The sequence below is a fragment of the Scardinius erythrophthalmus genome (genome assembly GCF_964197995.2).
Source record: "Scardinius erythrophthalmus genome assembly, chromosome: 14".
Classification (NCBI taxonomy): Eukaryota; Metazoa; Chordata; class Actinopteri; order Cypriniformes; family Leuciscidae; genus Scardinius; species Scardinius erythrophthalmus.
The window spans coordinates 27,356,768-27,384,092 of record NC_138234.1 but is presented as its reverse complement, the minus strand read 5'-3'; the positions used below and the strand labels follow the sequence as shown (position 1 = coordinate 27,384,092).

Sequence of the window (27,325 nt, the reverse complement as noted above, 5' to 3'; positions counted from 1 at the left end):
GGGAATTGTTTTAATTTGGACTCTGTGCATGCTCTTTGAGACAGTGACCATAGACCTGCATTATATGACTGTCAGACAAGAACGGTTTGACCTAAAAATATCAAAATTGAAACTACTGCGGAAAAAAAGACACCTACATCTTGGATGCCCTTGAGGTAAGCTAAAACATACCAAAATTTTATTTCAAAGTGAACTATCCCTTTAAGTGTATTCTTTTAAAGTATACTGTGTCCAAATACTATTTTAAAAGTAAGCTAAAGCGTACTTTTTCCACATGGGGAAGTTAGTTGAGAAAGCATCCAAAGAGTGCAAAGCTGGAATCTAGACAAATCTACTTTGAATCATTGTCATCATTGTATATTTCATAATTTATAATTCTCAAGCTTCCATTTGTTCTTTCACAGACATTTAATTTTTTTTATAAACTAAATCCAGCTATAATACATAATTAGTATTATAATTTCAGATGTAATATAAATATATAAATAATTATCAACATAAAAATACAGAATTATTAACAGTACATAATTATTTTATATTGTAGTGAAGTAAAGAAGAGGCGGATGTTTGACGCCGGAAAGACTCACGTTGCTGGTTGCGCTTGTCACTGGCGTTCTTCAGCGGGAGGCAGACGGGACAGTCGTGTCTCGTGCAGTTCTTCCAGTGCGAGATGATCTGCCTCGATGAAGCACAGTGAGCCACTGCAGAGACAGAGAGAGAAGAAAGCCTGAGCCAAAGTACAAATGTTGCAAAACTGGGAGCAAAAAAGGTCCCGTGGGAAAGCAGGTCTTCACGGAGCTGTACGCAGCAGACGCACACACAGATGTGATTTTAAAGCATTCAGTAGCACACACAAAGCTGCCTCTCAAACAGCTCACAAGTGCCAAACTGAGTGCTTTTCCACGGATTATTGCACTTAAATGGTCAGAAATGCACAAAATTGTCAAAATGCCCGTCTTGGCAAGTACTTACATAAACACAGTCAGTCATGTCTTGATGTGAACGTAAACAGTTGAGAAAGAAAATGCATGTGTATCAGTAAATTGGATCTGTGCATTAGCTCTTAAAGTGACAGCAGCCTAATTACCTGCTGCTGTCTGTGTCATTAATGTTAATCAAACAACAAAAGATACAGAGAAGAATGAATATCTATTTAATTTATACAATGAAACATTCAATTTATTCAATATCTGTAGTATTCCTGTACCTGAATACTGTTGGTCCTACCTGAAAACCTTAAAGCACTCTGCCTTTCCTTTGTATTTTTATTTTATTGCATTTATTTGTGCTTCTGCTTTTTAATTTGTTAGTTTGTTCTTGTTTACTTGTCTTTTGAATTGAATTTACAAAATAATTGAATTTCAAAAAAAGCTTCCTCGTGCTGGGTGTAACAAAATTACCCCATTGTAAAAACACAAATGCATAGAGTCGCCTCCAAAATGAAATCCAGGCCCTGTTATTCCTCAAGTATTTTTAAAGCAGTGCTGTTAAGTATTTGAGTAAATATAATTAGTTACTGAACTCAAGTATCTTTTTTATATCATACACAGCGACCAAGTTGTCACATTGCCTGTTTCCAATATTGACAATTATGATTTACTGCTGCTGTGATTTACTGGTTTGAATGAGGTGCAAGCATAACAATGTTGATGGTTCTAAAAGGAAGCGAGTTCTGCCAAGAGAGCCTACAGGATGCTTTAAACACTGTCTGCAAGAACATGACGCTTTAAGAATGATCTCTACAGACGTTCACTTTCCCCAGGAGTCCGAGAGAGAGGGAGAGATACGGGTGTCACCGCGGGCAGGGAACAACAGGAAATGAGCTGGCAGCGTGGAGGTACGTTTGGCACCACGCTTGCGTTTGAGTTGAAATGAAGCCCTGTGCTCCGGGTCCAACAACAACTACGGCACTAAGAGCAAAGCAGCCGGGCAGCATCGGGCCGCCGTAAGCCCTCTCCTGCTGTTTGCCAACTCCTTAATACTGCATTATACCATAAAGGCAAGAGTTTCTCTCTAAATGGACTATTATATTTGAGACGGAGCAAAGCATTTGCTCGGGAAATTCCCTGTGTTTGTGAATGAAACGTTACTAGTTGTGAACCGAAAAGTGTTAGGCCAAAAATAAACATTTATTGTGGTGGTAACAAACCTCAATGGGGCGACTTTCGAATGTGCCATTAAATCGGATGTTATTAAAAAAGCTAGGTGTAAGCGCTGCAGCTCTTTCTGACGCACACAATGCTCCAAACCCCACATCAGACAAAAAACATCTCATTACCACTCTCGCTGAGACTAAACAGAGCACAGACAGCAGATTAAAACAGGTCTGCTACTGCACACCTCAACCCACAAAATACAGCAGACACACCTCAATGGATTATCCCTCTCCTCACACGCGCACACACACACAATTTTCTGCATGAAAATCACTCTTCACGCAACCCTTGTTCCAAAGATTTGAACTCGTTTTAATAAATATTTCATGTTGAATGAAAATAATATTGTATTACATGCATGAAAATAAGAAACATTTTTAATTAATGAATATTTTGTTTTCATGCATGTAATTCTTCACATTATTAATTCTTCATTAATTTGTATAAAATACCACAAATAAAAAAATGTGCACACATATTTGTTTATATTTTTTATAAGTTAACCTATCAATTCCAGTTAATGAATATTTGTATAACTAAAATTAATATCAATTAGCAAAATATGAACAAAATTAACATAACATTAATTATATTAATAAAAAAAAAGTAGTTAAAAGTTTGTGCATGAAACACATGGAATTGCATTTCTTATACTTATAGTACTTATAAGTACTAAAATAAATCTGAATGGAATCATTAAGGAACCAGAAGTGTTAGGAATTCAAATCTGAGAGAAATGGATCTTGTAATACTTTTTAGAACAACATTCTCAACCAATCTTTAGTAAACCTTTTCTCTATTTATTGCCTATTCTTGCCACCTTCTGTTTAGCAACTTTATAATATCGCCTTTCTGTAACACTATCAGCACAACTTTTCATGTTGTGGTCAAAAGCAGCGTGCGACACTCATTCAATGTCGACTCACCTTGGCAGGATTTGCCGGCCTGGCAGTGTGTCATGTGGTTGAGGACGTTCTTCATGGTCCTGCAGTGGGGCAGGGCGCAGGCTCGCACCTCTCCGTTGGCCTGCTCGCGCCGCTGGCACTTGTGGGCGTGGAGCAGCAGAACCAGCTGCTGCTGGATCAGCTTACGCTTCTCCGGGTCGGCCGTGGGGCCCGCGGACACGCTCTGACCCGCCACCATCCCCACCGACACCTGCTGCTGCTGAGGCTGCGGGTGAGAGAACGGGCGACGGCGTCACAGGATTAACTTTGGCCTGCAAGCTCCATACAGTTTGTGTGCATGATGGGAAACTCACCATGTTTGGCACGCTGGTGACCGTCGCTCCTTTTAGGTCCGTTGGAAACGGGGGCAGGCTGTTGGGAAGGCCGCCTTTATTCTGAGCGTTCACTCCGGTCGTGCCCATTTGTGTCCCTCCACCCTGGTACTGACCAAACGGACTGTTGCCACCTGCCATGCCCATCTACAAACGAAAGAAAAATGGAAATATCATTGCAGGTGAGTCATCAGAAGTTCCAGACACAGAATCACGCATCTAAAATTTCAGTTTCAGATAGCGCTCGTACACCGAATTGATTCCTCTTTTGTGTTTCCTTGCCCTTGAAAGGACACATGCACGCACAATTGTCAAAATACCCATCTAAATACCCGTCTCGGCAAGTATTCTCTCGGTTATGTCATAAGTTGAGAAAGAAAACAGATGTTTATCAGTTTTTTCGGTCCGTGCATTTGATCTCATACTGACAGCAGATGTTCATTAATGTTAATAAAACAACAAAATACAGCTTTAAGTAATAAATGAAAAGCAAAGTTGAATGTTACGTCATGCAAACATGCCGTGTTAACCAAAATAAAACTAGTTTGTTTGAAAGTGACTTATGTGTGAGCTGTGCTTCATACATCACCTCACTAGTGACAACAATGGACCTTTTCGGTCCACAAAATTCTGCCAAAGTGTCAGCGCACCCTATGAATTAGTTAACCCTCAGAGTCTTCGTTTAGCAGTCACACTCAGTGCCTTCCCGGTCAGAAGTGACCGGACACCTAAAAATGAAACTTCCTCCATCCCAGTAAAAACCAATGCAATTTATTTTTGTTCTATAATATTTATTCTTTTTAATTTAGTATTTTGAGACAATTTGATTGAACTTATTAATATTTATGCAATATTTATAGTCCATTTTTTACCGATTTGTAGATTGTACAGACAAAAATTCTGAGAATTTTTGTGTTTTTGTAAATTTCCCATTCATTTCCTATGGGTCGGTCATTTTTGACCGAAGGCACTGAGTGTGACTTTTTTTTACGACCACTTAGCATGCTCGGATCATGACCTCAATTTTTTTTTTTGCATACACATACCTAATGCCATAAAAGTCACCAAGTATCATAACCTTCCGATGAAGCTGTGATTTTTTTAAATTCAAAACAGAAAATTTTTCGGTCAGAAGTGACCGAAGACTCTCTGAGGGTTAAATGATACGAACTGACAGCGATATAGTTTTAACTGTGATTTTTTTATCAGTCAGGGGAATTCAATATGAGTGTTTATTTCTCCTTTTTTACAGTTAAAAGGACTGTAAAATTCCAGTTAAAATCACTTAAAATTCCTTAATTTAATAACACTTACATTTAATCTTTAGAATATCTCAAAATGAATATCCTAATTAATAATGAAAACAATCAATTATGTGTTATTTTAGTATCATTGAGTACTATTAGTTTTTTTATTATATATTTTTAATTTGAAAGTTTTAGTAATTTAAGTTTGTTTTTATAGTCTTTATATGTCTAACTTTTATTCTTTTTTATGTCAGTTTTACACCAGGTTAACTAAATGAAAATGAGAAATGCTGCTTTGGCAACTAGCTGAAATAAAATATGTTTATTTTTTATGTATATTTTATTTAATTTCAGTTAGCATTTGTTTTATTTCTGTTAACTAAAATGATTATGGTTTTAGTTTTAGTTAACGACAATAACCCTTTGATTAACAATGAATTTTATTCAGTGATGGCACTAAAAATCTTCATAATGCAGACATTTCTATGAAAAAAACACAAAACACATTTGGCCATTATATTCATATAATGTGAGCATTTGCACATGCATCTAAAATGCATCTAAATTTTCCCAGCTCAATATGATCTTGAGCATGCACGGCTTCCCCCTCCCTCTCCCTGTGCTGATCTCCGGCAGCGTGCCGGCCGTCCACTCTCCTCTGTTGACATCGCTCCAGCAAACCAGATAAAAGAGGCCAGCGGAGTGGCACACGCACCAACAGCCCCTCCTCTCTGCTCACTCATTCATGCACACCAACACACTTCTCACGCTACTCGCTCTGCTTACTCATCCACACACACATGCTCTCTCTCTCCCGGGGCAGCCAGGATTCCCTTTCCCAGCAGATCTAAAGGCCCATTCAAACCAAGCCTAACTATATAAATAATATCTCGAAAGATTTAAGGTAGTAACAAGGGACAATATTTGGGGAATCACTTTTAGAAAAAATTGTTCCAGCTGATAAATGATAAAAACATAAACAGACAATCAGAATCCATCCTGTTTGAAAGAGCTTGAGCATTTGACCTGGCAGAAAATATAAACAGAACGTTATCATGCATTGGTGTGGATGCTAATATAGTTATCGTTATTGGTGTGTGAATGGGACTTCAGGTACTTAATATGTAAAATTATTTCATTGTAACTGGACACTATCGTATACAAATGTTACATGCGCTCGAGATTCATATACTCCCACAGACTTCTTTAAAATGGCCCATCGTTTAAAAATGACACTGATGTGGCCAATAACAAAAGCTGAAGTATGTTTAACTTAGGGCTGGACGATATGGCCAAAATTTATGTCACAATAAATTTCGGCCAATACGATACAATTCCGATATCGATATGAACAATATAAAAGCCTCAGGAAAAACTGCCAAGAACGCACACAACGAATGTCTGTACCTACAAACTTCTGAAAAATTAATTTGCCAACTCTCTGAAAACTCTCCTCCTATAAAACTATATCATATTTTAGAAATAAAAATGGTACAAATAAATTGTTAATTTTTTATTTGTATTTAACCTTCATACAAACAAGAAATCTGAAATCACCGTCAAATAAACATAAGACTCAACTTATTAATATTAATATCTTTAACTTTCAACTATAGGCTAACATAGGCTGATTATATTATTCTCATAGCCATGCTTCAGCCAGGATAAAGAATATGAAGAGTTGCTGTAGAAAAAAAAAAGTGAGCAACGACAAAAACACATGTTGATGAATTGATGAATCTGAATGTAGTGTTTACATGAACGTTAAACAAGTGATCGGGTTGATGTGTGTGTTTATGTCAAATCGAAATAGATTTTTTGACATGCGCTCACTACACAAATAGAGTTTCCCGCTGTTTGCACATAATAACTATTCTCCTACGTTGATTCTTTATTTGTTTTAAACAGCAGACTTAATATTTATCCATTTCTGGTCATAATTTGGAGACAATGAACATATGAACCGTTGTGCCGTGTTGCTTATATTTATCACGCAGTAAAAATGCTCCTCACTGTGTCGTCTGTGGATGAGAATCTGAAACAAGGACTGGTGGGACGTTGTCCAGCTTCACTTCACAGACGCAGTGAAATGAGAATTTTAGAATGACGGGACTATCATTTATATGACAATTTATTCAACAGGAAAAATGGATCGTTCGCTCGTCATACATCATTACGCTATTTCAACGCCATTGCACATGCGCAGTCCTTTTAGTTTCGGTGTTCAATCCAATCAAGTGTTTTACATGTCCTCTAGATCGTATTAGAAAAGGAATAAACCACCGCTCTCAATTCGACCTAAATTTCATTCGGATCGAGCTCAATCGTATCGATTAAGGCGTTTAAATGAAGACTTTTCAGTCCGATTGAGCCATCAATCCGATTAATTGTAGTAAATAGTAGGCTTGTTGCGATAGTCGGTGTTACCGGTGATACACGGTGTTTAACCCACCTACCGGTCATAGCACTTGACCACCGGCACCGTCCCCATCGTGTTGAAGTTTTAGCCTATAGTAATAAAGCACTTAATTCAGTTAGTGACTACGTGCCTTCGTAATTTAAGCGGAACGAGCGCCGCAGTAAAGCAGCAGGTGTCCGATTTCATTTATCATTTGAGGAGAGTGAGGCGAGCTAACTGGCAAAGGATGGCGGAAGATCTGGTTTCAAAGAGAAATGCAAACGTGAGTTTAATTTTTATATTAGTTTTTTTTTGCACTTTCAAGTGTCCAGTGATTATTCGGGTAGGCTACCTTATTTAACGAAGTTTTTGATGTTCGTTCGTTCATTTTTTTTTGCTGAAAAAGGCAGGCACTTTATTTAACGAATAGTGATTTTTTTTATATAATTTCTTGTTTGATACTTGCACGATGTGTGCACTGTGCAGTGGTTCGTTTTGTTAATAAATGCACTTTAAAGGTGTTTCATAAGTGCTTTTGTTTAGTTTTTACATGGTGTGTTAAGTTATTATTCATTTTGCAATAAAGATGTGTGTAGCCTAATACAAGCGAGTAGGCTATCTTATTGTTTTGTGTATTTTTATTAAGAATAAAATAAATTAACCCATGATTAATTCAAACAAATGCTACTGAACTGCCGCTAATTAAAGTGATAGTAAATTGAGACGTGTGCACGTCCGCATTTTCGGCCACCCGAAATCCCCGACACGCAACCCCGGTGACACCGGGATTACCGTTTTTTATACACGTCGATTAACCGGTGGAAAAAATCCGTCACCGCAACATCCCTAGTAAATAGTAAATAAAGTATTAGCAGGGTAACAGCATAGGTATCGCTAGATCAAGATGTTTAAGTGACTTCGATATGTGGCAAACAATAAAGCGTGGATATAATGGTTTAATAAGCAAACTATGGAAGGCTACACACACACAACTAAACCAAGCAAAGATTGTATACAGAATCAAGAAAGTAAAGAAAAGTGAAGAAAGAGAGAGAGAAGAAAAGAGAATGGCAAGATTACAATCAGTTAAACACAACCTTCGAGAAACATCAAAGAATCAGGGTCACCTTGAAGGGGCAAAATAACTTAGAAACGCATCTAAAGGCTGTGACCAGGTACTTGCATTGACTTCGACTGTTGAAAAAGTCCAGATGCAGGAGATTCTTGAGATTCTTGATTTTGCCAGGAGTGCGCTTAAGCGTTCGTTTGTGTTCTTGGGGTGGTCCCACATTGAATCCAAAGAATTAACTTGAAGATGAAGTTGCCGGAAGAAGACAGGAGAATGTTGTCTCAAAGAGATTGAGCCAAGATCTGAACTAATCAGATAATCTTAAAGGTCATATCAGTTCACACCCATTTGTTGAGGTGACCGATCAAAGAAGGAGAAAGTCTTTGTTCATCTTATCCCCATTTGCATGTTCATGCTGGCATGGAGAATTAGTGCAGTCTTTACATAAAAGTATGGTACAAATATCATAATGCACTTTATCCTAACATATTGTACACCATTGATTATAAAATCAAAAGAGGATTCTTTTGATACCAAGAAAGGGGATTTGAAGACATTAAAGTAGTGATACATCATCTTTGGATATCAACATATGAAGTTACTCTAACATAACTAAAGAATCATAACTTGTCATAACTAATAAAACATAGGGGCATGCATAAAACACAGGAGAAATACTAAAAACATTTGGGAAAGTTTGTGGGTAAGAATGGAGTAAATGTCCTTGTGTATTGGAGTTTATCGCTATAGTCTTTAACCAAATGGCTAGTGTCGTCTGGACTCTCGTGCTGTCTTTGAGGGTGGCAGACACAGTCTCTTGCTCAGATCGTTCAGGAGAGCAGAGGTGATAACAGCCTTTGAAGAGAACTGGTTTGAGGGCCGATGACAACAGGAGAGAGGGGGAAGGTTTTATGAGGCCTAGAGCATTTTGGATTAAGTCCATTCGTTACAATATAGATACTGAATTATTGTCCAGCCCTAGTTTAACTTCTTTTAACACCATGAAACTGCAGCAGGATGGCACAACAAAAAAAAAAAAAATAGTATAACAATGCAACTGCCAAAGCCGCACTGGACACATGGCCTAAAGGGAAGCACAGATGCTTCAATGAGTTAAGCAGATCCGCTTGAGGTTGAGTTTGGCTTGAATCCTTATCGATCAACTGGAAACAACAATAGCACAGATAGAACGCAATGATACATGGTTTCACTTACAAACACTAACAGCAGAGCTCCAATACAAGGCGGACGGTTGTTGCTTTACCATTTACTTGAAATAAAATGTGTCTGAAGAGAGCAAGCTGCACAGGCCAGAGCCAATCCAGATGAGCCTCTTGTGCGGTGAGAGCATTCAACCGCCTGTGTGACACCGAAAGGGTACAACAGCTTCCTGATGATACCCTGTTAAACCTCAGGCCAGAAAACAATACCTCCCATCTGACACCACCAGCATCCAACTACGAGCTCGACTGCCTATATAAATGCTGATTTTTTATTTTTTATTGGTCACACTGGTTATGTGACAGATGGTCCAATGGTCTTTATTTGAAGCTGAAAATCATGCTGGAGAACATGATACTAGGACCCAACCAAAAACCAAGGGTGCTTTCACACTTTTGGTTTGTTTGTTCCCTCCTCCCCCGCTGGATTGTGTTCACATTATATTGCTATGTTACTTATATGTATATATCTCATTTGTGGGAGGCGTAGGACCATAAAATGTTCATCCAATCATTGCATTCAGTCCTGTCAACATATGTATTTCCATACCTCCACACTAGGGGTGCAACGGTACAGATAGCCCACGGTACGGTCCGTACCTCGGTTTTTGGGCCACGGTCTCGGTTCGGTTTCGGTACATGTTTTGTGCAGAAAGAGACTGCTATTTCATCCCAAAAATGTTTTATTTTTCTTATGAGCATAAACAGAATGTCACAGTAGGAAGAACATCAATGGAATAAATTAACACTCTAGTCTGTACTGAACAACACTAATGCCGAGTTCAGACTGCACGATTTTCAAAGTAGTCGGGTCACTGTTCTTTTCACACTGCATGACTATCCAGGGTAACATTCAGTTGCTGGTGTGTTCACACTGCACGATGCATCGCCGACAGGAGGTTTCACACTGCATGACTTTCAGGAGGAAGAATCGCCGACAACTCCTGTCTGGCCCGCAAACTACGTTTCGCAACCAAACACACGCGAGAAGTGATAAGGAAATAACGCAAAATCCCGCGTGCGTAAGACCGCAGTTCTCGCGCGAGTTTGAAAATGTTATTAAAAATGATAGCCTGCAAGAAGCTTGCGATCCAAATTGTCTGCGCACTGATTTGCAGCGAAAAGGAGAAAAAGAAAAACATTATGCGTGAGGAAATGGATGGGAAGACAAGGGGAGCAAGGACTGTGTGTTCTGCAAAGAGAGTTTGGGGTAAATAAATAATTTTGCAATGTGCTGCTGTTGCTGCTGGTCAAACAAATGTTTGTGCTTTGTTTCTGTTTGATATAATTGTAAATATATCTATTAAAATACTGATATTGAGGCCTATAACTCCTCCCCGAACTCCCCGCTGCTCTGTATCTTGCTCTCTCATTGGCTGTTGGTCATCGCCGATGTAGTTTGCAGTCAGAACACTTTCACACAGCAGGATTTGGAATCGCCGACAGGTCCAGATATTTAGCATGCCAAATATCTCACGAGCGTCGGCGACTCGTCGGTGATTCTCTCAGATCGCGTCTTTGCTCATTCACACTGCGTGATTGTCACTCGCGTGAACGAGCACCGATTTGCCTGTGATTTCGGGCATTTGTCGGCGATTTCTCAAAACCTGTCGGCGAGCCAAAATCGGGGCTAAAATCATGCAGTCTGAACTCGGCATAAGTAATACAACCTCTTCAATTATCACTTATATGAAATACAAAATGTAAACAAACACACTTCAAAATATTCAAGTGGATCCCAATTCCAAACCTTGATAACTGGTATATGAAGTGATCAATGTGAAAGAAAAAGTGCACTTTTACCTTTAACAAACATAAATTAGCTTGTGCTTTGAATAAAAAAAAGCAGAGCAAAATAATATAAAAAAAATACTGCATTCAGGATACAAAGTGCAATGTTATTTACTCATCCACTATTGAGAGATTCTTGTGCAAAAAGATGAGTCTATCAACACTGTCTGGTGCAAGGCGAGACCGGTTGGCACTAACGATGTCCCCAGCAGAGGAGAAAATTCTCAACTTTTCAGAATGCCGCAAGCGCACCGTAGGTCACGTGACAAGAACCAACCAGAGCGCAGCTGATGGTTGCTTTAGCAACGACAGACGCCTCCGGAGCGCAACCGCCCTAGCGCTTTGGAAAAAGGAGAACGCGGCGCGCCTAGTGTTTTCTACGCGTTTTTAGGCGCGATATGTGAACAAGATAAGCTAAAGCAAAAACTAAAAGGATCAGCGCGAACTCAAATGGCAAAACCGAAGTCCCGCGGGACACGAGGGTAGATTGTACCGTGCAGGGCTGACCGAACGGTCCGGGATTTTACCGTGTACCGTTGCATCCCTACTCCACACACCTACTCGCGCAGACATCACACATCATCAGCGCGTTTCAGCCTATGCAGAGTTAGACAGACGTCAGTCACCGAGCAGCGCAACCAAAACATCAGCCGCCATTTACAGTTCCTCCTGAACTAAAACAACCAGCCTATGCTGTGTTCACAACATAACTACTGTAATTTGAAGGAGATGGAAACCCGTGGCGTTATACTCGGTAGCGGTTTGTGACTAGAATTTATGCGTCTCAATGTCAACACTATCAACGCTGAAATGAATCTGCAGCAGTCAGATGGTACAGGTCATAGCTCTTTAAGTTGTTTATCTTTATTGTTATTGTAATATGTGTTTGAGGTATTGAGGTATTTTAACAACGTCTCTCGTGACACTTTTGTTTGCTCCCTGCTGTGTGTGTTCGTGTTTTTTGGAGGAGGAGTGGCTTTGGAGACGCTCTGAAGGGAGGGCGGGATCTTATGCTTTCAAAACTAGCTCGCTATTGTTGGCCGCATCGAAAATGACCTACCCTACCTTTAATGCGATTGCGTTCATATTAGCAGCGAACTATACCCCAAGACCACCCTTTTTATGCAGAATCATGTTTGGTTCGCGGGTGCACATTCAAGTTTGGAAAACAGTGTTCACAATCCAAACGAACCAAACTCTGACGTCAATCGCACCTGGGTGCGCACCAAGAGTGCTAATGTGAAAGCACTTCTTTCAGGACCACTATCGTCAAACACAATTGACAATTAGCATACAGTTTGGATTGGCGGTATGGTTCTGTTCTGGGCGAGAACTCTGTGCATCCATGAAGCCTAGCATGGATAAGAGCAGGGAGAGCAACAATAAGGGTAAACAGTACAGAACCAACATGAATGTATTTTAACCCTCTGGAGTCTGAGCGGTTTTTTGGGCCCTTGAGATGTTCTGACATGCCCTGACATTTGTGCTTTTTTCAGTTGCTTATAAACATATTAATGGCAAAGGTGTAAATTCACTCTATAAAGCACAAACAGGGCTACCATAATATGTGAGCCACGTGTATGTGGGCCAGTGACAAATAAGGTTTTCAACTGATAAAAAATTCAAATAGGTTAAAACTGCACATCAAAGTAGTTATTATCTTTATGGGGATGTTTTTTACTTATAACTAAAATCTCAATTTTAAACAATGTATTTTAAGCGGTTTAACTGAGAATCATGTGACAACACCAGTCAAAATGTCATACGGGATAACGTTAATGCATTTACTAAATATTATGATATTAAAACTTTTCAAATCAATAATACTTAATGAACATATAAAGTGATGCAGTAAACAATATTTAGAGCTCAGAAAAAACAAATTGCACAACAATTTTTTTCTCATTATATTGTGATTTCTTTAAACGTGACCCTACTTGTTCAAGTTCTTTACCCACATTTTAACACTGCAATGTGATTTAAAATGCAAAATGTCTGAAAATGTTTTACAGGACTTGGTATCATGTTATTATTGTTTCATCAACTCCATGAAGTGAAATTATGCATTTCAATGGAAAAAAACAGCGTTATCCCGCCTGACTTATATTGTTACTCGGTATGACACCATATGAGTTAACACATGAATTGTCATTTTTACAACACTTACACATAATAATGTTGATAAATAATGAATGTTTATGTTATGCAATGTTTTTCCAAGGAAATCAATTAGGTTCCACTGTAAAGAAATGCAGATGTGGTTTTCAGTGTGTAAACTGTTACACACAAACTCAGTGTGGTTTCTTCCCAGATTTGGCAAGTATACAAATACATTTAAACAATGTTTTCATGTTTATGAATATCAAAACAGCACAACTTTTCAACATTAGTTTTAATTTAGTACTGAAAAGTACCTTGAACCATTTTATTGATGATCATATCGATGGTCACTCTACATCAATTCATAAATAATGTAAAGGGTTAAATAGGCGACCTTCACTCATTTCACTGAACATCATTTATTAGAGTGGATGGCCTATTCTTAAAGGGGTGGATTCCCCAATATGACAGGTTGGACAATAATTAAATGTAATTGTAATTGAATATTATTATGAATTATATAATTTGCTAATATTCAACTAAACAATGTTAATATGTTAATATCACAATTTGAATGGAAATTATATGGAATTATATGAAATTATATATAAAATTATATGAAATTATACAAATTAAAGCTGAAAACTGTATAAGAATATATTGTCAAACACGCGTCATCCAAGATAATGGACGACATTATGGGTAGTTACAGAAAATAACTGTTATCCTATATGACAAAATTGTTATCCGGTATGACAAAACTCAGTTTAAATCTTAATCAGGCAGTATTTTTGGCTACCTATAGAAATCTGCAACCTTTACCTTCAACTTCCAAATATGTAAATTCATGCTAAATAAACATATTTACATAAAATCCACATTATATGTGTTATTTTAGCGTTATCCCATATGACACAGGTTTTTACTACATAGTATGCTAGTGAGGAAAAAGGGTAAGTTAAACACATTTTATGAAAGACATAGTTACCTTTCACCATTGTTTGGGGGCCCTTTAGGGTCTTCCTGTTTGTGTAACATGCTGTCTCACAACGTGTCAAAATAAAATTCACAATAAAATTGCTCCAGTTTGCTTGTTATCCCGTATGACATTGGCTGAAAGCCAGTTTTGGGACAGAATGCTCCAAAGCATAACAATCAACTGGATGTCATATTCTTTGTAATATTTAAATATATTGTTGTCAAGACTCATATAATAATGCCTGTGGCAGAGATGTTAGTGTTTATTAGATTTTTTACAGTTTGTTTGGCTTTTTTGTATGTCACTCTAAGGTCCGGACAGTTATCCGGTATGACATTATGAGACTATAATATCTAATAATTCTTACACTTTGTAATACCCTCAATATATGTTCATATCATTTGATAAACAGAGATCAATAGATTCAATTAATGTGCTTTTTATTAAACATTTCCTTATTTTGACTTCATAAAGGGGTTTGGACATCAAAATTGCACGTCACGTCATTGGGCCATGTACATGTTTTAATTTTTGAGAGAATAATGTTTATGCGTGGATATTGAAAAAACTAAAAACTAAAATTTCTGAAATAAGGCCACAAAACACATAGTAAATATGTGTCAATAAGACTTTTGACCAATGGATGTCGTCGCCTATAGTTTTTTCTTCAAAATTATGTGAAAATAGTCTTGCTTTATCGTTCAAATAAAACCATACATTGATTTAAATTGATGTAAAACAGGTTTTGCTTGGAAAGCCAATATGCGAGGAGGCGTGAACGAGGAGTGGTTTTCACCTGAATTACCACCCACTCTGCATAATGACTCTGTATAATGATGAGCCATTCACACAGGTGTGAAACTGGCTGAGCCACAATGCTTGGACAAAAGATATTTAGAAGAAGACTTATATTGACCATTTAAGATTTTGCTTACATCTATCTTGTACATATGTTGTGCTATTTTATTAAAAAGGTAATAAAAAACAATAATTACAATTTCAACAATATTTCAAGTGTACTCTTTCTTTGTAAAAAAAGAGAAAGATTATAGGCCTACATTTTATCTATGTATTCATTACTTTGAATATAGCCAACATTGGAACAGCTAACATCTTAGTTGATGACTTTATTTTTGACAAAAATATTAGGCTATTTTATATATAGAAATTGCTAAACAAAAGCTTATTTGACGAGGCAGTACATTCTACAGTAAAAACTGTACCCAAATCTACTAAACAAAATGTTGTCTTTCATATTTCGCCTGACTGTAAAGTTGTTTTCATGAAATATTAGGGCATATAAATGTTAATTTGCAGTTTACGTTGCTTATACAAATAGCCAACATTTTATTTCAACATATTTCAGTCGATTTTTACTCATCTCAGTATAGCAATACAGTTTGCTAAAACATCATTATTCGTTGACGATAGGCTTATTTACTTTAAATCCAGGAAAGTTGTTAATGAAAAAATTATTAAAATTAAGATACAATTGATACAAAACGAAATTCGTTTTAAAGAAAGGATTTGTACTTTTTGTTTTGAGGTCTCAGTAAAGTTTGAAAGTCTTTTAGTGTTTTTTTTTAGAGCTCGCGTCCAAAATGGAGAAAAAACAGAGCGCATGCCGTTCATTCGTCAATAAACAGAAACCCGAGAAGGAAAAACTTACTAGTATTCCTCAGCTCGTATTCCTCGTATTCCTCATTATTCCTCACAGCGCTGCAAGACGGTGTAAGCAAGTAATGTTCTGAATAAACTTGTGTTTTGGTTTTCTCGAGCTGATGGGGGCGTTCACAGGATTGCGCGGATTACCTCAGCCATTTGCGTTTGAATAGCGTGCGCTCTCCGTGGGCGGAGTCACATTACATTTGAATTAGCTCTAATTAGGTCGACTGGAATCGCTCTCTTTTAATACAGATTTCACAAGATGAGAATATTTGTTTTTTATATAAATTACTTCATTTAAAAGAAGAGATTTCAAGCTGCATAAAGACATATATCACGTGTATGTGTGAGAAGTATTCACTGAGTTTTGGTTCATTTTCGGACGCGTTTCAGAATGGACTACACGGACAGAGAGAAGGCAGAACTCGCTTCGTGTTTATTTTTCTTTATTTGTCGAAAAGCACAACACTATGTTTTTATTGTGAGTATACACAAAAATAATACACATTTAACAGAATCGATTGATGTATAGAACTCCTATGGAAAATCAAAGTCAACAGAGTATTCATGAGTTTCTTTTACACTGATAAAAAAAAAAGCGAGCTGGTATCGCCGGCGATACCGTCGACCTCAGGGGGTTAAAGTACAACATAATTCAAGAATTTCTTCTGATTCAAGGGGAATCAGAATGTCAAATCCTGACTGACGAGAGGAGGAGCTGGGGATGGAGGAGGCTAATTAGCTCCTGAGAAACGCGATAGCTGCTGATAACACTGAAGAAGCTTATATATGAATACGGTGATAGGCGTCGTATTCCTACAGGTAGATGTGGATCAGCTGACAGTCAGCTGATGCAAGCTTGACTAATGTGACCTGCCAGAACTGACGCTACGCTTAATCCCAAGACATCATCAAATTCATGATAATTTTTCAATTCAAAGTTTCACTCGAATTGTTTTACTTGTGATAATGAATAATAAAAATAATAAAAAAAGCTAAATAAAAGCACTTTCCAGGTCTAAGCCCAATAAATCACTGGCTATTTGTGCACTGGGATTTGAATTTGTAATACAAATGCACACACCTGCCAATTCTGACACCGGAGTGCTGCTTTCAGACCCCATCAGTCAAGAACCCATCATGGAGAGACACGCTCTATTCATAAAATTTGCATAGAGCACGGACGACATGTGTATGCATGTAACATGGCACTTTACATGGAGAGCTTTTCATTTGTCTTTCATCAAGCATAATACTGCCGCTGCTTTTATTGCAGGCCTTAAAACAAAATGGCAGAGTTTAAGAGCGTTCTGGCACGCATGCTCTCGTAACACAAGCATTTAAGCCTAATAAAAAAACACAAGTGCAGGAATGAGTCATGCAATCAAACAATGAGGCAGCAAAGAGCGGCTTCAGATAAAGAGTGATAAAGTGAGTCCGTCTGCTGCTACACTGGCAGATGAAGCTGGACATACAGGCTGATTTACACACTGATCAGATTCCACCAGCATACTAGAGCTCTAAAAAAAGACATGAAACAGATTTCACCAAACATAACTGTCATAATTTATTGCAGAGTGAAACAGGGACTTGATGGCACCCATGTGGATTTAAACGCAGGGATCCAAAGTTAATAAAATTCTACTGTTTTGCGAAAATAAATTAAACAAAATACAAAAAATAAAAAAATCAATCGTTGTAGATGATACAAGTGAATATAGGCATCCTAACATGATAATGTACAGTATGAAAAATGTATATTGATTTAGAAATTTGCTAAAGATTATATTTAAGTTTATTAAATTATTACTGATGTTACTGTTAATTTACAATGAGTGTTACATGATCTAAAAATAGGAAATGAGCTGCACAATTCAGTGTTATTCTAGTAATATTATAGTATTTATAAAAAAATTCACATTTTATATTTTAATTTTGGTTTTAGCTTTAGCAATTTTATTATGCTGTTATATTGTTTACATTTTTTAATGCTTCTATTTAGCTTTATTTTAGTTATAGTAATTTCAGTACTTTAAATTTCAGCAAGTTGCAAAGACAACATTTCTGATTTACGTTTAAGTTTTTCATCTAGTATTTATATTTTATTTCAGCATTTTAGTAGTTTTAGATTTAATAGAATAAAATAAATAAATAAATGTTATCGGCCAATAACTTGAAATGGTAAAAAGCAGAATATCCATAAGACTATAAAGCAGCATTTCCATCCCAAGGAGAACAAAATGGATAAATCAGAAAAAAAGAACAAAAAAAAATAGAAATAGAAGTTGTAGCCACCACTGGGCAAACCACCACAGCTATTTTATTAAATGTACCAAATTATGTGTGGTTTATAGTGTGCAAAACAAAACCACACACACACACACTCAGACTTCATGTTTTCTAGCGATTGGTAGCAGATGTTTATTTGTGTGTCAGAATGTCCTAGAATAAATTATTTAGAGACATGACGTGAGGTAAAGTTACATGATGCGCCGGCCGGGTATGTTACAAGTTCATACCTAATAAAAATCTATCAAACGTTTTGAAATTGTATCACATTCTTGCCAGTCAGCTTATTTATCCCAAAATGTGCATACAAATATCTGAATGGAAACCTGGCTAAGGAGTAGGGATGGGCATTTTTGTTAATTTCTCATTTCGATCATCGACAGGTCTCAAAAAACGAGTACTCTAGTACTCTGGGGGCAGGGCATGTGCAGGGGGCGGGGCGTGTCTGTCATTAAAATTAAAATATTTTAAGACTGTTATGAAAATTAATGTTGACAAATAAAAATATGACATGAAAACATGTCTGTGAAAACATTAAGTTAAAAAAAATAACTTCAATATTATTGAAAAAGAAACATCTTAAAGGAATAGCTAAAGAGTAAATGATCTCCAGTAAACTGAAGCACGTTCTATGACACATCCTATGAGATTAATAATCAGATATCCTAGATACATAACATAAAAATAATATTACAACTTGCATCTGCACAAAAGGATGCGAAAGTGAACTAGTTTTTTACAGAAATGGAAACTCTGGATGCGCTCTTGCCCGTGTATCACGCTGATATTATAACCCAATCATAGTCAATAATGTCGGACATTCCATTTGAGCTGAAACTGATGAGTGAACGGTCTGTAAACTGCTGCGTTTTGCTAGCTGGTTATTAAACTCAACCAAACACTTATTTGAGATTAATCAGATATAGACAACAAAAGTAATCTTACAACTTACATCTGCACAAAAAGACGCAAATGCGCATGTGAACTTGACTGTGCTAGTCTGATGTTGTGGACGTGCTTTCAGAGCGCTGAAAAACTAAAGCACAAAGAATTTACAACATTCTATTACAATCGTTTTCTCATTATACTGTTAGGCTATGATAGATTGGCACTTAACTGCATTTCATGATCAAAGTGATTCACTGCAGTGCGCGTTTTCAAATCCAGTTTCACTTTATTTCGCCGGTCTGGAAGGCGTGCTGTCTAACGCTAACAAATCAGACCTCAGGAACCACCAATCAAATGCCGCAATAACCTATCAGAAAAAGAGTTTTCTGAAAACAGTTTTCACGATCGATCGTCGCTGTCACGTACAAGTACTTGAGTACTCGGGTACTCGTGCCCATCCCTACTAAGGAGATGAAAAAAATGTATGTGTCATCTTAACACGACTAAATGAGTGAGAGTGAAACCACAGCAATGGAAACCGGTTATCTCACCTTGTTGATGTTGCCAGCTTGCTGGGCGTTGATGCCCATCTGCTGTGCCCCTTGTGTGAGAGCCTCTGCCAGGACACTAGCCGCTCCTCCTGGTGCTGCCGCCCCCGCTGCCCCTCCCGCCCCTACAGACGTTGCCACCTGCATGGCGGCACCCTGGTACTGCATCCCCGGCGCGCCTCGACCGCGGCCTACAGACCCATTGATCACCTGACCTGGCTGAGCGCCCGCATTCTGTCCCATCATGCCGCTGTTCAGCATGGCCTGGTTAAATCCCGTGCCGAGTCCCATGCCAGCTGAGCCAGCGTTATTGCCCTGCGTCCCTGGGGTACCACCTGGTTTCTGTGCTTGAGACGGGTGAGAAGGGGAGCCCTGGCCCAGGGGACTCTTTCCAAGCCCAGTCAGCTGAGGTCCGATGCCCACAGGCTGTGGACTGGCCGAGTTCCTCCCGGCGCTGCTTCCCGGCCGGAGCAGCTCAGAGAGCTGCTTGTGTTTGGCAGCAGCATCGGGGACCATGGGGCCGTGACCGCCTGTACCTGCACCACCGTTAGAGGGCATGGACATCAGCCCCAGGTCTCCGTTAGGAATCAGCTCATCTGGAAGATCGTTCTCCAGGTCATCCCAGGAAAGTGAACCCAACTCTGGGGAAAGAAAGAGAGGGGGAATGGTTATTTATTTGCTTCTTGTCTCTTAATGTGAAATTAATCAAACTTACGCGGCATAAACAAATATGCCACTGTCTACGTTCTGCAGTATTTTAAAGTAGTATTTTAAGAAGATTCTTGAATCTTCCAACATATTTTGCATGCCATGTGTTGTTGATTGAAATTTAGAAATATTTACATCCCAAATGAAATAATCGTGTTAAAATAAAGTACTTCATAAAAGAAAAACTTTTTTTTTGTCTACAGCTTAACCTTAACACATTTCACAGAAAGATGAATCTGCATTCCCGCAAAATAAATATCCTGTCTACACTAAGGTCAATTAAATTTCGTATTATTAAAGGGTTTAATCTAAGCTGTGGTTGACGCCATGAAAATATCGCTTTAGCAGCTTCATGTTGTGAAGGAAAACAGCAGAGAGTAGCAGCCTAAATCAATATGCCTGCATGAGGCTTGATCTGCTAATAGCCCTAATAAATCCACCTCATCTGTTAAAATCTGCTAATGAACGGCTGACACCTTATACACACAAGGGAGTGTGTGCGATATAGCAGAACAGCTGGGAGGAAGGAGACGTTCTCCATCACCTCCGTGACTGTGCGAGACTAACACTGGCTGTTAGCATGATTAGCAGAGTAAATGCCACCAACACATCAGGAGGGATGCTAAGAGATGATGTCACCACTGAATTAGGTGCGAGGACAATAAACTAATAGATTTGATAATGATTCACTATTTATCCCAATGAGAATCAGCCCATTTAAAGTAAAATAAATGGGAGAAAAAAAAATAAAATTTTAATAAAACTGCAGGTGTTAAGCTATATAGTATATACTACACACAATGCTGCACACTACTAGTGATGTCAAATGACAAAACGCTGACTAATGCATGTGAAGTTTATTGTTGAAGGAATGTTTCATATACTATTTTTATAAAACCGTAGGCAATAAACAGTACATACTGCAGTGACCCACACACAGGTGAGGACAAGCAACAGTGAAGTATACTACTGTTTGTAACATTTACCGTTCGAGACTGTTTTACATGGTAACTTTAAAAATCATTGGTAGAACAGTACATAGGCCTACAGCAGGGGTCACCAAACTTTTTTCTCTGGGGGCCACATTATCGTTCCTGACTGTGATGGGGGGCCGGGGCCGGGTCAGCTATATAACATAGAATTGTATGACCCAGACCAAAATGACCACCAGCAGGCCTCATTGTGTAGTAGAGATTACTAGCCTGGCACAGCCATCCCCACTACTATATCCACAATACTATATCAACACTTGATTCCTGGCACATATTTGTTTATCTTTACTAGTGGTTTGCAAAAGTTGTAATCGAGTCTTCACGCTTTGTTTTATTTAAAGTTATTCTTCACAAATAATCGTTGGTCCACTGTTCTTTGAAAACTCTCCACTCTCTTTTAGGGGTGGAACGGTACACAGAAGTCACGGTTCGGTTCATACCTCGGTTCAGACATCACGGTTGGGTACAATGAAGGGAAAAACAAAACAAAAATGCAGAAGGCTTGTGCATGTCTCAGGCTGGACCACCAAAAGAAAAATAAATGTCTTAAAGGAGAACTCCGGTCAATTTTAACATTGAGCTCATTTTATTGTACATTTGGAGTGCTGTCAATACAGAGAACAACTACAAAAATCGGTGTTGCCTACACCGAGTTATTCTATTTTTAAAATTTGCACCCTGTTGACTTCAATAGGGCAAGTACTAAACCATTTTTATACATATCTTTTACATCTACTGCAGTCAGATCCACTCGTGTTCACTCAGAAGGAATCACTACATTTTCTGTGCACTTGTAATGACACATCAAGGATGTTAAGAGGCTCAAAGCAGGTTTAGTACTTGCCCCATTGAAGTCAACAGGGTGCAAATTTTAAAAATAGAATAACTCGGTGTAGGCAACACCGATTTTTGTCGTTGTTCTCTGTATTGACAGCACTCCAAATGTACAAAAAAATGAGCTCAATGTTAAAATTGACCGGAGTTCTCCTTTAAGCCTTTTATTTTTTTTTTTAAATAAGTTTTATTAATAAAGTAAAGGCATAGAACCAGTTTATTTGTAGTGCACTGGCAATAGTTTTATATAATTAGTTCATTAATTAAATTAAAAAAATACCTTGATATGGTTGGTAATTGGACCTGAATTAATTGAAAATTAATCTGCTACATTTCAGATTAATATATTTGTTTTCCTTAAAAATGTAATTCACAGTAACTTAAACACTTTGCAGTTTGAATGATGTCCTGCATAAACTAAATGACGGAGTATGTTTTTATGTTTCCACTGTTCGATCGCGGCTGCGCCACACACACACACACACACACACACACACACACAAATATAAGTAAACACTTTACGACTTTTTGATCGCGCCCACACCTCTCTCTCAACATATTCCAGCATTGCAATCTTTACTCCGCAGCCTGCTTCAGAGCTTCAGAGCTAAGGCGGAGCTACAGATTAGGTGTCCCTAAGAATCCGCGTATCTAACAGTAGTTCCGCATTACATTAATTTAATTGCACGCAAGTTTTATTTATTTTTATACCGTGTATTCTCTGTGTAAATGTATGCACCAAACTGTGACGCCCGTACCATGACGTACCGTCCATAACGACTTTTGGGGATTGCCTCATAGGGCCGATTCAAGTGGTGGGGGGCAGAGGGGCTGGGGGGCCAGTCAAAGGGGGGTGGCGGGCCTGAGTCGGCCCGCGGGCCTTAGTTTGGTGACCCCTGGCCTACAGCATAGTATGCTGTACACACTAGTAAGGACAAGCAACAATGTAGCAGAATACTGTTTGTAACATTCATATGCTTTTTGTATTAAAATTACATACTGCATAGTGTGCCAAACACTAGTGTGGTCAAAAGACAAAGTTTGCAACATTTCCCACTGTAGACTGTTTCATACACTATTTGTGTTAAAATCACTGGCAGTATTCAGTACATACTGTGTACTAAATACTACTATTTGTAACGTTTACAATGGCGCACAGTAGTGTGGCTTAAAGGGATACTTCACCTCTGGGAAGATGAATGTGTATTTAAAATAGGTAATTTAAGTAGAAGAAATGTGAAGAAAATTTTGAATTTGGAGCTTTCTAGACTGAGAAAAGCCAGAAAATGTATTTTTGGCTTATGTGGATGAAAGACAACAACTCCCAGAATGCACTTGCTTCGCTGCCTTAGGAGGCCACGCCTACCGGTAAGAGTGCGCAGATGAAAACAACAAAGCTAGCCTACGTGATGAGTTTGCGAGGGATTTAGAGATCGTCCAAAATGTCCGGGATTCGGCTTTTGCGTTCTACAGTCGCCATTCATTATGTTTACTGTGGCGAGCAGGACGAGGCTGACGGCCGCGGGAGAACAGCGCGAGGCCGGTGGTGAGATTACTGAGACGCGCCGGGTCTCGCATCTCTCACGGAGGAGCGGGAATTTTTCTTAGCAATGGTAAAACGCACATCAACCGATCACTTGTTTAGCGTTCATGTAAACACTACATTCAGATTCACCAATCGGAATGAATTCAGTTAGATTGAAACAAAAGGTATGCATGTAAACAATGAATGGCGACTGCAGAAAGCAAAAGCTGAATCCCGGACATTTTGAACGATCTCGCCCGCCGGACAAGTCCGGGAAAAGGAGGATGGTAACCCCTACTACTCAGCTTTCTCCTATTATTCAGCTTTCTCCACAGAACAAGAGCCTGCTAGCTTAGCTTCCAAAGAAAGACGGCTGATACTGTGTACATTCTGTGAGTGAGATCCCTCCCTCTATGGGCGGGTTGAAAACATGCGGAACAACGCCATCTACTGGCTGTAGTCTTTAGCCTCTGGCCAGAAAATCCTCCGATGACGCAAAATGACAATTTTTGCGTCATCGGAGGATTTTTTCCAGACAAAAAATACATAAATCTCTTGTCTCAGGGGGATATGAGGGGGGAAAGCATGGTAATTCGAAAATACTACAGGTTTTCTACTAATACAAAGCTTAATGCTAAATCCTGAAGTAACCCTTTAAGTGACATCATAGCATACTACTATTTGTAATGTTTACCACTGAAGACTGTTTTACAGGCTATTTTTTTTTAAAGTTGTAGGTAGTCTGTACAATACACACTTCATAGTGTGCCAACACACAAGTGTGGTTAAATGACAATGTCACACGTTTCATATACTACTTTTATAAAATCATAAGCAGTATACAGCACAAGCAGCATGGAGTGCTGCACGCTAGTGAGGTCAAATGACAATGTCGCGTACTACATTTGTAAGTTTCCCCGTGGCATATCGTTTCACGTGTCTTTTTATATAAAATAATAGGCTGAACAAAGTAGATACTACACAATATGCCGTACACTTGTAACCCATTCAGATAGCAGCCTATGTTTTGGCAGCCCTGGAAAAAAATTGGTCAGTGTTTGAGCGGTATTTCCCAGAGCAACATTGTGCAGTCTATCCCCGGCTCTGATTGAGATGCAGCATGGGTAGCACTGAGGTCGCACCGGTCCAGGAGTAAACACAGACACGCACGCTGCCAGACACAGCAGGTGCTAAACACGAGGGAGGCAGGAGTAGGGATCATCCCTTTTCTTTTGCTCCCTGACGCGGTGGCTGGCTGCTTAATGACCCACATCACAAAGCCAGACTCGTGCACGTGCTCACTTACACACTCAGCTGTGTAGTGCCAACGTCCCGCCCCTTACAACCTTGAAGCCTTGCCAAAATGCAAAGTAACGTTTGGGTTTGAAAGCACCTTGGAGTCTAGAGTCCCAACGGGGATCCAGATTTCTCCCTCCATCATCGTGCTGAAGCCCGCTATAGTGGCTCCGGCGGTGGGCTAATAATAGTCTCTCAGTGCGGCAGTAGACCACAGCTGTCGTTCACACAGTCTAAAAGATAGCGGGCCGTCTGAGCTGGGACAGGTGCGCCTCGCCTGGGATTTCACTCGGATGGGGAGGATGGCAACGGATCCAAATGAACGGAGCCTTTCAGCTTGGCTATCCATCTCTGTCAAATTAAATATTCCTGAAAAAAAATGTGTCACGGTTCCATAAAAATATAAAGCAGCATGACTTTCAATATTGATAATAAAATAAGTTTTCAATATTGATAATAATAATAATAATAATAAATGGGCACCAAATCAGCATATTAGACTTAAAGGTGCTCTGATCGATCAGTTGCCAATCGTTATTTGCCGATAATCATTTTATATAGTTTGATCTGTTGACTTTAAAAAGGCTGATCAGAAGAGCAGAACAGATGATGCAAAACTCACGTGACAATTTTTCTATGCATAGCATAACAAAAACTTCACCGCATTCACCGGTCTAGGTTTCTCAAAAAGTAGGGGATGCACGATATTTCGGCCACCATATCGGTATCAGCCCATCCCTAACAAAAAGACAATACATTTGCAATGCCATTGTAGAGATATTACAATGACAGCAAGAAAATAGGGCTGTGCGATTATAGTGCATTTTTTTCCCTTCATAGCGATGCACTTTCTTTCCTCCCTAAAAGCCCAAACTTAACCTCCAAATCAGCTAAATAAGTGATTGTTGTAAAATACAGTCTATGTTGCTAAACCGCAGGACGTGCTCGATAATGAAAAGTTATTAATACAGCAGTAAGCCGCAAGAGCACACGAGATTTCTTTCAAAAACATAGATTTTACCGACCCCAAACTTTTGAATGATAGTGTACACATGAAGTAATTCTCTCAAAGCTTTTTGTAAAACATACTGGGAACCTTATAATGTGGTACATTACAAAAATCTGACTTAAAATTTAAGACCCAAGGATGACAATCAATAACCAAAAGCTCTTTGGATACCAAATGAAGTAACCTTTGAATTATATATTATAGCATATAATAACCATATTATTATAGCAATGTGTAAAATAAATCATTATAAACTCATAAACACTAAGGTTTTAAAATCTGCAGTGCTATGGTGAAAAGTGGTGCAGGAAACACTGGCATTGAGTAAAAGATCTTCGAATTTTAAGAATTGATATAATGATATTTAAAAGAGGATTGAATTTTATTTTATTTTTATCAATATTTTTTCCCCAGCCCTACTTTATGGCCTAAGAAGAGCAAAACAACAAATTGTGAATATTTCCCTAGAATTCCTTTTCAGGTTTAGGAGTGTTTGCACACAAGAGACTGCGAGCATGTGCCGGATCTGAGCAGCAGACGGGTTCAAGTTTCACGAGGCTGTTTAGACCAGACCTTCTGCTGATAGACAGCACTGGAATTGAAGGAGAGACGCGAGGAGACGCTTGGCTCCGTGGTGGAAGGTTAACACAGGGCTGGTTTGGTCACATGGCGTACCACTAAACGTTTTTATTGGGCTGAAACGCATCTTGTAAAAGTGTCATGTTTCCTCCTTTCATCCCAGTTCACAAACACTGCATTCTGTCTAAATCCATGCTTTGGTCTGAACCAATGCTTTTCACTAACAAATTTCACTTTTCCAAAGTGAACAGCTCATTTACACAGCATATTCAGCCCAGAGAGTTCAGAATTTTTGGTTTCTGCCAAGAATTTTAATTGTCACATTGCTAATTCTTATGATTTTTAGCTTTAGATTAATTATTTTAAAACTGGTGAGTAGAGCTGTCACTTTTGTGAAAAAAATCCTGTTAGATTTTTGAGACATAGCCTAAGTGTTCATTGAATCGAATGTAAAATCGATTTTCCATGTCTAAAGACGTTTCCATTTTAAATGCCAAATATGGGCAAATCCACGGACAACTAACAGGCATTTACGAACGTAAAGACGGCGCTTGAGACGCGCACAAGTCAGCAATATTCCTGATGATTTACTGGCGTGAAGTTTCGTGCACAATGACAAACAGGAGTGCAACATTCCCGAAAAACAATAAGCAGAGTGGACTGCCATAACATCAATGAAAAACAATACTGCAGGCTTCAACATGGCTGTGTTTATGATAAGAAATGTCAAACAAATTTCGCCTCCATAGGCGATAG

General features: G+C 38.6%; 1 protein-coding gene across 3 annotated transcripts in view; it reads right to left on the bottom strand.

Moving 5' to 3' along the window:
* crebbpa (CREB binding lysine acetyltransferase a) overlaps positions 1–27,325 on the bottom strand; it is a 61,523-nt gene that overhangs the window by 24,486 nt on the left and 9,712 nt on the right. For all 3 annotated transcript variants that reach the window (XM_081384267.1, XM_081384268.1, XM_081384269.1), the window contains exons 2-5: positions 19,630–20,267; positions 3,415–3,579; positions 3,083–3,326; positions 588–701 (exon numbers count right to left, since the gene is read on the bottom strand). In XM_081384267.1, coding sequence (XP_081240393.1) covers positions 588–701; positions 3,083–3,326; positions 3,415–3,579; positions 19,630–20,267 — 1,161 coding nt within the window. The remainder of the gene's footprint in view (positions 1–587; positions 702–3,082; positions 3,327–3,414; positions 3,580–19,629; positions 20,268–27,325) is intronic.